This window comes from Camellia sinensis, chromosome 11, assembly GCF_055761805.1.
Source record: "Camellia sinensis isolate YWXY chromosome 11, ASM5576180v1, whole genome shotgun sequence".
NCBI lineage: Eukaryota > Viridiplantae > Streptophyta > Magnoliopsida > Ericales > Theaceae > Camellia > Camellia sinensis.
The window spans coordinates 44,713,959-44,724,894 of NC_138971.1; the positions used below are offsets into that span (position 1 = coordinate 44,713,959).

General features: G+C 34.4%; 1 protein-coding gene across 1 annotated transcript; it reads right to left on the reverse strand.

Annotated features, from left to right (window-relative positions):
- Positions 1 to 4,743: 4,743 nt before the first annotated feature.
- On the reverse strand, positions 4,744 to 9,156 carry LOC145803113 (uncharacterized). The gene is made up of 2 exons (XM_082896470.1): positions 8,576 to 9,156; positions 4,744 to 6,067 (listed from the first exon to the last, which is right to left on the reverse strand). The coding sequence occupies exons 1-2, from the start codon at positions 9,056 to 9,058 to the stop codon at positions 5,177 to 5,179; spliced, it is 1,374 nt and encodes a 457-aa protein (XP_082752596.1). The 5' UTR covers positions 9,059 to 9,156; the 3' UTR covers positions 4,744 to 5,176.
- Positions 9,157 to 10,936: the final 1,780 nt, after the last annotated feature.

Consider the following 10,936-nt stretch of genomic DNA (forward strand, 5'->3'; position numbering starts at 1 on the left):
GGAAGTTGTCCCCTCGATTTATCGGTCCCTTTGAGATCCTTGAGAGGATTGGGGAGGTTGCTTACAATTTAGCTTTGCCGCCGCAGTTGTCCGGAGTGCATAACATATTTCATGTTAGTATGCTTCGGAAGTACGAGCCGGATCCATCGCACGTGTTGGGTTGGGCCGACTTAGAGGTAGATGAGGATGCCTCGTATGAGGAGAGACCGGTACGGGTCTTGGATAGACGGGATCAAGTCTTGCGAGGCAAGACCATTCCCTTGGTAAAGGTTTTGTGGAAACATCACGGAGTGGAGGAAGCCACTCGGGAACGTAAGGTGGATGTCCGTGAGAAATATCCGGACTTTTTGTAAATGTTTAACCATGTATTGGGACTTTGTAATATTGATGAAATTTAAGAGCATTAAATATGTCTTAAGTTGTAAAACATTGTGAATGTTTTGGTTTATGGGAATATTGTGGAACTTGCCTTGTAATGGAAGTTTTATTTAACATTGTATATGTTAACTCTGTTGTAGAAATGAAAATATAATTTTGGCATTGAATTTGTTTTGTGATGCATGTTAATAATGCATGTTGGAAATTATGTTGGAAGTTTGCCTCTTGAACAGAGATGGAATGACCGGTAATGGGTCAAGTTGTTGAATTTTACATTGTAATAATGTTAGTAATTGAGAAAACATGCTTTTAAAAAAAAACTTGTACTTAATTTCGGGGACAAAATTCTTTAAGGGGGGGAGGTTATAGCGATCCCGGTTCCTCTTCCTTTAATTGTTGTATTCCGGACTTAGGTTCCGTGGAGTTGGTGGTTGTATATCTTGTTGTTATCCTTTAATTCCGTGTATTTGAGTTTTAAGATGTATTGGGCGTGTTTCGAACAAGTTGGTTGAGCATTAGTCCTATTCCTTGTTGCCCAGATTTTTAGTGGTACGCTCGAGCGAGTACCTTTGCGCTCGAGCGGAGTTTGATTCTTGGTCGTCCGCTTGAGCGGGTATTCTTGCGCTCGAGCGGGGTTTACACACTCTCAGCACTTCGTGCCTCTGCAAAACTTCTGCAGGTGTGTTTTTCACGCTCGAGCGGTTAACGCTCGAGCGGGTATCTTGGCGCTTGAGCGGGTGGTTCTTTGTTTGTAAAAATACTGGGAGGGGAGAATCTACGCTCGAGCGAACTGGTTTTTGCGCTCGAGCGAATGTGTTTTATTCCTGTGTCTTGGCGCTCGAGCGGGTCTTCCTGAGCTCGAGTGGGTCATGTTTTTGTGCTTGACGCTCGAGCGTCCTATTCTCCGCTCGAGCGGGTCATACGTATATCAGGTATCAGCTGGGTCTTTTTAGATCACTTTTCAACTTCCACTCTCTCTCTTACTTTTTCGAAAAGCCATTTTTGAGAGCTTCTCTCACCACTTTCTTCCTTCTCTCTTAGGATTGATCTAGTATGAGTGATTTCCTATCCTTGGGCCTTTGTAAAAAGTGTGTTGATCGTTGAGGGCTACATTTTGATCCGAGAATCTTGAGATTTGGAGCATTTTCGAGTTCTTCATCATTTCTTTTGAGCTTCATCTCTTGAGGTAGGGATTCCTACTCATCTTTATGATCTTTAACCTAAATGTAGAGTTTTTGTATAAATGGTTTGGTTCGAGAAGTTAGGGTTTGCAATGTATTATATTTCAAAATAGGGGTTTTGTCTTTTTGACTCATATATATATATATATATATATATATATATATTTGGGGTCTTAAAAAGAGATTATTGATGTTGTTGGCAATATTTGGACCTTTGGGTCAATATTGAGTTTAAAGGAAAAAATGTCATAATTGGGTGTATTTGGGTCATTAGTGTAATTAATGACATTTGTTATGAAATTGAGTTGAGGCATTTATTATCTGTTTAGAAATAATTGCTTTGGGCTATCGGTGGAGGATAGTCTTGATTGTTGTAGACATTGCATGATGATTAGGTGAATTGAAACTAATCAAGTTGTGTATTTGAATACATGGGTGCCGAATCCCGCGGATGAAATTTCTGTAAAATGGCCATTTGAATATAATTACACATGGGTGCCGAATCCCACGGACGTAATATCCGTAAAATGGCAATCCGAATATATCTATACATGGGTGCCGAGTCCCGCGGATGAAATATTCGTAAAATGGCCATAAGAGAATGAAAATACATGGGTGCCAAATCCCGCGGATGCAATTTCCGTAAAATGACAGTTTGTAGTATTGTTGGCATGAGTTGTAATCTTATTTCTGTTATTTGGCCAGGTTCTGAGCCACATTTATAAGTTGAGTTTGTTAATAAACATTTATCAAGTGCTAATGTTTTAGTTATTGCTCATATTATGTTTAGCATATCTCTACTGGGAGTTAGCTCACCCTATAAGGGACATTATTTTCAGGTACAGGTAGCATGCCACCTCCAAGGACGTACCTTGAGAGGTTTAGTGGCTGGGACATTTTTTGTGATTATATTTTGTATTACATGTATATCAAGCCAATGGCTTCTTTTGTGTAGAGTTAGTACTCTCCTTTTGTAACCAAGTATTGACTTGAAAAGTTGTAAGCCTATACGGCATTTACTTTTATTGTCAACATGTAATACATTTTGTAAGAATACTCTGATGGTTATAATATAAGAACTCTTTACTTATTGAGAATGTATGCTATGATGGGTTTATTTTTTAGGGTGTTACACAACTTGTCAAGTTCCAAAATAAATAAAATGCCATCATGGGCTACGACTTCCAAGGCTTAAACCCGGTTACATAAAAGTGGCATCTCGAACCCATACAAAAAATAGCCCTTGGCTAGCAATTAAATCACAACAAAAAATAGCCCTTGGCGAATATTTAAATCACACAATTTCGTTGTTTTCAATTACCATAGATATTCCTTTCTTGAAGTAAAAAGTTTCCAATCTAAATACACGATGCATAGTAATTAATTGGATGAGTATGCAATGCAATGATAATCCATGCCTCATAGCATTTCTCCATTTTCAAGTATCTTGACAACAATATCAAAACAAACACATTTCCCATTTGTTATTCCGCAAAATAACCATATGCCATCAACACATTACTACAACTTCCCATCATGTACAATTCTTAACAATTTAGTATTTTCAAGACTACATGTGATATTTTCAAACATCAATTCCCAAGATTTCCATTTCTCACAACCCATGGTACACAACAATTTGCCATCTCACAGCCATACATGTTCATGCATTCAACAATAGTTTTTAGAACAAATTCTCCATTCTCACATATATCAATAAGATTACCTTTTTGCAAAACACATCATGAAATATACCCTCATTCATTCTCTTCACACAAGAAAAGAAAGAAATCCATAGGCATCTCCATATTTTCCAAAATCCCCAATTTCTAGGGTTTTTCATCAAAAACCAAACATTTTCCATTTCCTTGGTGAAATCCTACCAAAATCATCTTTCTTAAGTTTCATAAGAAGAAAATCCTCATGGATTAACAAAGGGTTGAGTTTTAGATCCACTTTTAAAACTCTCTACATTTTGGATCAAAATTAAAATCAACACAATAACTTCAAGAAAATTTTTATATCAATCTTAATATGGCAAAACATGTATATATAACTCAATAAATCCTTACCTCAATGTTTGATGATGAAAGGGATGGAAACCCTAGAGACAAGATAGGAGATTCTTCAATTTCCACTACACCAAGAGGAGTCCTAGCTTTGATCTTCAAGATTAGAGAGGGATGATGATTCCAGGCTCAAAGAATCACAAGAAATCGAAGGTCTTGAGTGCTAGATGAGGATTTTTAGAGAGAAGCAAGAGGAAAAATGAGGTATAGAGTGGGATAGAGTGGCCCCAAATGTGATACAAACTCGGCCAAAAGACATAAAAAAAACAGAGATTCGGCTGCCCAGAATCCCGTATGTGCGGCAGCTTTCCCTGCATGTGCGGAGCGCCTTCCTCGCACATGCGACCCTCACCCCCGCACGTGCGGTGGTCCCTCCCGCACCTCACTCCGCACCTGCCTTTTAAGCAGTGTGCAACCCTCTATAGCTCGCCCTACCCCGCACGTGAGGCCTCACCCTCCGCACGTGCGGCCTTGGCCCAGCTGCACAGAATTTTCCTGACTCGTTCCCGGACATCCCGGACTCAGCCGTGCATCCTCTGAAACCAAGGAAATCAATCACCGAAAGGACAAGAACAAGTTTCGTGAGAAACTCCCGAATGCAACAATTTCAAACCACTGACAAGGTTTCCCAAGCCAACCTGACAGCCTAACAAGACTAATCCAAAACTAAATGAAGAAAAAGCAGAAAGAGTAGTGTACGCCGTCATTACACTAAAATTTATAATTAGTGACATTTTGTGTGATAAAATTTTCAATCTGTCGTTGAAAATTAACAATTAGTAACAGTTTTTAATAGTGTATTATGAAAAATGTCATTAGTTATCATATGAACTACTAAACAATAAGTCAACTTAGTAGGACCTATATGTAAGTCCCCCTTATTTTTCTCATTGTAATTTCAATTAGCTCGATTTTAACGTTTTATTTTATATTTTGTGCTAATTTAATCTAATTGATAATGTCGATTAAGATTTTTGAAGGAAAAAAATGTTTACTGAGTTGATTAAGCTTGACTCACTGAGTTAAATAAATTTATAACTTTATCTATTGAAAGATAACACATGCCGCTTACAGAAATCAAAATGATATAAGAATAAAAATATAAGAACTAATAATTTGTCTAAAAATAGAGGAAGCAAATGAAAGGTTTATTAAAGTAAAACAATAGAGTGCAAAGAGAAACATCAATGAAACAAAGACAAAGCCAAAGCCATACACAATGCAGCAGAGTAGAGGGAGCTAAACTAGACAAGAGGCTTATACCCCCTCCCACACAGAAATCTGCAAAACGTTGGTTCAAATTAAAACCAAAACATAAAAAAATGAAGGTGAGAGATGCCTTCGAAAGGAAAAACATGCCAAACCTACCAATAGCATCTGGCTCTTTATGCTTAATAATAAAGATAAACCAATCAAGTTGACAAGACAGATGGCAATTCCAACCGGCAATTACAGGGTTCAGGATCAGATATATGTCTCTTTTTGAAGAATCCATCCATATGCACACATATACATATATGGCATTTTATGTTATATGTTTGGCTGCGGCTAATCTGATTTTTTGGGTTGACCTTTTAAACAAAGACTTAGCATCTTAACGCGTTCCCTTTGGAGGTGTGAGCTTGACAGCTGAAATACCGCGACGCTCATAGGTAATAAGAACGTCACTAAAAGGAAGAAAAAACAAAAAAACCTTGATCTACTCATAAAATGCTGAGCAACGGAAAATGATGGTGATATGACGTAAAATGAGTACCCATAGCTCAAAATCAGAAACGTTAGGGAGCAGTGTAACAGGATACTATGAAATCGGATTGGGAGGACAGAGATAATAGTTGCGATTGAGAGAAAAAAGCATAGTGTGTTGAAGAAATAAAACACGGAGAAGAATGATCCGTATGCAAAATCACTATTAAAAGAAGCATCATGGTATAGAACTTGGTTGGCAGGATTGTGGGTTGTGCTGGTGTTACTGGGGGTGGTAAATACGGTGACATTAAAATTACTGATGTTTGTAGGAAGACCGGTAGTAGAGATGATGGTGGCATTTATAAGGGTACCATTAGGCTGATTATTGTTGTCCCCACCAAGTCCTCTTAATCCACCTGGGGGGCTAAGTATAGCTTGGAAGGTAGCCGTTGCAACTAATACAGCTACAACCAGTATCACATTCCGTGTCTCCATCGACATTGAGAAAAAATCTCGCATATGAAAGATCTTTTTAATTATTTTTTCAATCATTCGCTCCGGGGACTTCAAAAAACCAGCATGACTATAATGGGTAGGAGAGGATGAACTTTTCAAAGCTCCAGCACAGCGTAAAATAACCTCAATTTCTCTTTCGGATTCAGATCTTGCAGCGATGTCAAGGGCCATTAAGCCGTCCAAATTCGTTGCATTCTTGTTGGTGTGTGATTCTTCAGCTAATAACTTCACAATCTGCGTAAGACAGGCGTGCATAAATCAATAATTTTTTTATTATTGGAAAAAAAAATATTGTTATTACATATCTCAGTGAAAAAAATATAGAAGGTCTAGCTTCCCTCCAGTCCGTGATCAGATTGGAGGGTGTTGTTGGGCTCGCGGGGACTCATCACGAGTCCCGCTTTGATAATCTGAACCATTTAATGTGTATAACTCGTCGAGTATTATATACTTGTAAAAAATCACGTTGACGGAATATTGATAAATACGTGATCAAACCAGTTTTGTATAAAAACAAAATGAACAGCGAAAAAATAAATAGTTGACATAAATCTGATCTGAAGAAATAACTATCTATATCCGATCAATGTGATTTTTTATAAAACATATAGTACTTGACAAGTTGTACACATTGAACGGTTTAGATTATTGAAACGGGACTCGTGGTGGGCCCCCATGGGCCCAACAGCACCCTCTAGTTCAATCACGGACTTGAGGGAAGCCAATCCCATTACATATACCTACTAATATCTAATCATTTTAATTTTTTTGTATTTATATTCTACTCATGGAGTCTTAAAAAGTGAACGGTCCAAATTACCGAAATCGGTTTCAAAATTAACCTATTAAATCCAAATGCTAAACCCTAATTACTCAAAAGTCATGTGCACTATTAAATCTCACGTGTTTGTATATCAAAAATTCTAGAATAATGTTATATATGCCAATTAATGTACACACTAATGTACTAACAGATTATGTGACATCATTTGTATGGTTTTGAAAATTTGTAACTTGTATAATAAATATGGTCAATAATAATATTATAACACTAGTTGGTACATTAGTGTGTACACTAATTAGTGCATGTAGTACCACTAAAAATTTTATTAGTTGGATTTAATTCTCATTAAGTCCTATCAATTCATCGTTGAAAGTTGGTTCTATCAAAGTGTGACTAATTTCTTTTTCTTTTTTTTTTTTTGATAATTTTGTGAAGCTGTCGTTAAAAATTGAAAATTAGTGACATTTTTCTGTAATAATTTTTTAAATCTGTTGCTAAAAAATGACAATTAGTAACATTTTTGTCTATAACAAATTTTTTGAAATGTTGTTAAACTGACAATTAGGGACACTATTTATAAAAACACTGCTAGAAAAATAAAAAATATGATTTTATGGTAATAATTAAAAATGAACAAAACTTTTTGATGCACCAAAAAGTCAAGAGGACTTACCGGTGCACCCATCTCCTTAATAAGATTTTTCAGTTCTCCATTACTTATTAGGTTTGAACTTTTTCAAGTTGGCCATTTAATATGATAGAATAGTTTGGGCTTGGATCCATTTTGTGGCAGACCTTGATAATTTGAATTATACACTTTTCAAAAGTTGTTAAATAGAATATCTTAATAGAAAAAAATTAATACGGTCAAATATCGACAGTTATACATGTTTGAATTATATTTATATTTCATAAAATGAATGATTATTTTTGAAGTTATATTTGCCGTTCAATATTTTAAGACAAATATAATTGAAACATATAATTACTATTATCCAATCATCCTGATTTTTTTTTTTTTTTTGGGTATAGTTATTCTACTTAACGAGTCATCCTGGATCATAGAGATTAACCCCAAAATCAGCCTAATAGGCCCAATTGCCCTCCAAACCGTTCTTTTATTTATTTTTTTAAAATTTAATATATAAATTATTCATTAAAAAAAGTTCATTTTGATAATCATAGTTATATGTTTGATTTCATAAAAATGATGGCAAGTATGATTTTTAATTTTTTTTTTTTTTTTTTTTGTTTTTTTTTGTGAATACAAAGACAAAAAACTTTTATAGATACTAATAATGAATTGATTTGATTTTATTGATTGAGAATCTATACATTAAAATCTAAAAATTAAATAGAATGGATTAACGAAGTGAGGATTGAAGTGGGTCCATGGGCCAAACTGAATGCTTCAGTCGGCTGGGGTCAATGATTCTCTATTTTTAAATCTTTTCAAGCCGAAAGATTGATATTGTTTTAAAAACGGAGCCCTAAAGTAAAAATCTTGGAGACAAGAATCTATTTATATATATTTTTAAAAGATAGAAAAAGAGTTTGGGGGAGGTTCTAATTACCCAACATAAATTTCTCTTTATACGTATGCACAAACTCTTTTATTATATATATATATATATATATATTTATAGAGTAACAATGTTATAATGCATAAAACGGGTGTCATAAAAAATTAAAAAATAATACACTGGTCTACTTTTTAGACATAATAATGTGTTAAAAAGATGATTAGTTAATAATTAGAAAATATTTAATTATTAACAAATCATCTTATTAGTGGGTCTAAAAAATATGTATAACTTTTGAGCTTGAATAACAATTTTTCTAAAAAAATTTATAGTTGTAAATAGAAAATAAGTAGGAAGAAACACCAACAAGAGAGAAAGCCAAGCATATTTTCATATAATGAAAACCAATGAATAAATAGATGGATAAAAGCACACCTCAGTTTGTGAATTGGACACTGCTATATGCAGCACAGTGTTGCCTGTATCATCTTTTGAGTTCAACAATTTTTGATTTAGGCTCCTGCGAAGCCATCCCAACAGTACTTTACAAGCTTCTAGCTTGGAGTTTTTCACGGCAATGTGCAAGGCAGTCTCATCTCGAATAGTCCGGTCCATTATTGATTCTGGACAAGCCAATAGAAATTCAGCCAAAAGATCAATGTCGCCTTTTTCAGCTACGTAGTGCAGAGGAGTGAAACTCTCCCTTCCTTTGACTCGTATGAGCTCCTTGTCAAAATTTATGAGCTGTCTTATAGTCTGAGTGAGCTCCTTTTGCAACTTGCTTAGCTCTTCCCTATTTGGCAAATTCAAGTCTTCCAAGTTTCTTCGGAGATCTTCCCTTTTCTGCAAAGCTAGATCCAAAGGGCTTAGCCCTTGTGGGTTCAACTTCTTACTGAATGATGGCATTAATCTCATCATTTCTAAAGCGAAATGGGCATGTCCAGCTGAGCAAGGAACCTCTAGAGTGATTTTTCCCTAAAGTTTCCTAGAGTGCTACATTGTGTGGTTGAGATTTACTGACAAGTCACATTAATTTTTCTGATGTGACTTATCAGTAAATCTCAACCACACAATATAACACTCTAGGAAACTTTAGGAAAATTTTACTCTAGAGGATCCTTGGTGATGTCCAGCTGAGGCAGCTATGTGTAAAGGAGTATCAACAAAAGGGATCTTATCTATACCATCCAAAATATGTGGATCGTCTTTTATGCACTCGTACAAGCCATCGATTTTTCCTGCTTCGGCAGCTGCCATCAACCTTTCTCGTGGAGTTTGTTGTTGTGCCATGACCCATGTGACTAATACGAATACACGGGAACTGAATTGAAGATTTGCTTTTGGAGATTCTTTTAAGACACTAGAAATTATACTCAAAGTTGTGCTTAAAAGGAGGAAAGTGGTCACCTTTTATAGCAAAAGCTCTACTGACCAGAATTTGGGAGAAATTTTTGTATGCTAATAGGATATCACGTGACACTGCCTTCCACTAAGTATAAATATATATGTTTCCTATTATTCTCTAAGCATCTAACATAAATGTAGTAAATCCTACTGTCAAAGCCAATCACAATAATAAAAGGTACCACATGACATATATCCTATCCACATATAAAAATCACTCAGAATTTGGGTTTAAGAAAATTAGTAAAAAAAGGTAGTGTGTGGTTAGGATTAAATTGATATGTTATAGAATTACATTTAGAGTGAATGTGAGCCACATATCACTTTTATGTGTAAAAGTAAGAAAACAACTCTAATTATACTTTTATTTTTTACTAGTTAAATTATAAAAAAAAGTAGTAATTCTTTATTTTTTGCCTAATTCTTTTTTTATCTATATTTTCCAACACTATTTTTTATTTTACCTATTTATACATACAAACTATTTAAAAAGCCTCATAGGGCTTTTCAAATGTAGTTATCCTTAAACAATTTTGTTAAAATAACTATGGTAATAGCTAGCTCATTAAAATGACTAAAATATGATAATGTTAGCTATAATAGCTAACAAGACTCATTTAAAGACTTCCTTTGGCAATGAGAAAAAAAGCTAGCTTATTAGTTTATTAGCTTGTTTTGATCATATCACATATCTACTTTCTTATATGTTTTTTCAAAAAGAAAGAATAAAAAAAAAATCAATAAACTATTTTTTTTTTTTTTTTTTTTCTATTTCCCAAAACAAGCATAAGTATGTAGAATTACTATGCCTTTCTTATTAGCGGGAGATCATTATAGGGAAAATTACCAATCAGTGGTAATCTTCAAAAAATTAATTGGTAATCTTCAAAAATTATTAAACATTAATGAAAAGCTTTATAATTTTAATTATTAATATTTATAATATTTATCACTTTTTGGTAATTTTTTTCATGCCCCATTGACAAGTTATTTCCCCATCATTATATGGCTGACCTCAAGAATTTGAGTGTATATATATAGGGTTTGGATTATTCGAGGATGCCGTCAGGATCCGTGGGTTCACAATGGATTCTATTTCGATAATTCGAATATAATAAATTGAACATGTTATGATTATCAGATCGATTTAATTTTTTTATGAAATTTCCTTTTGAAAATGATTGATCACTTCCTTTTTGAAATTTCCTTTTGAAAATGGTTGATCGCCTAAGAATCGCTAATCAATCATTCCTCTTTGGAAAGAGAGCGATATACATTATGGAAGCTCCAAAATTAATTTCATCATTTCTTTTAAAAAAAATATTGAACTTTGTTTATGTTTAAAATCATAAATATTTTTTTAATGAAAGAAACTGTTGTGATCAAAGTAGG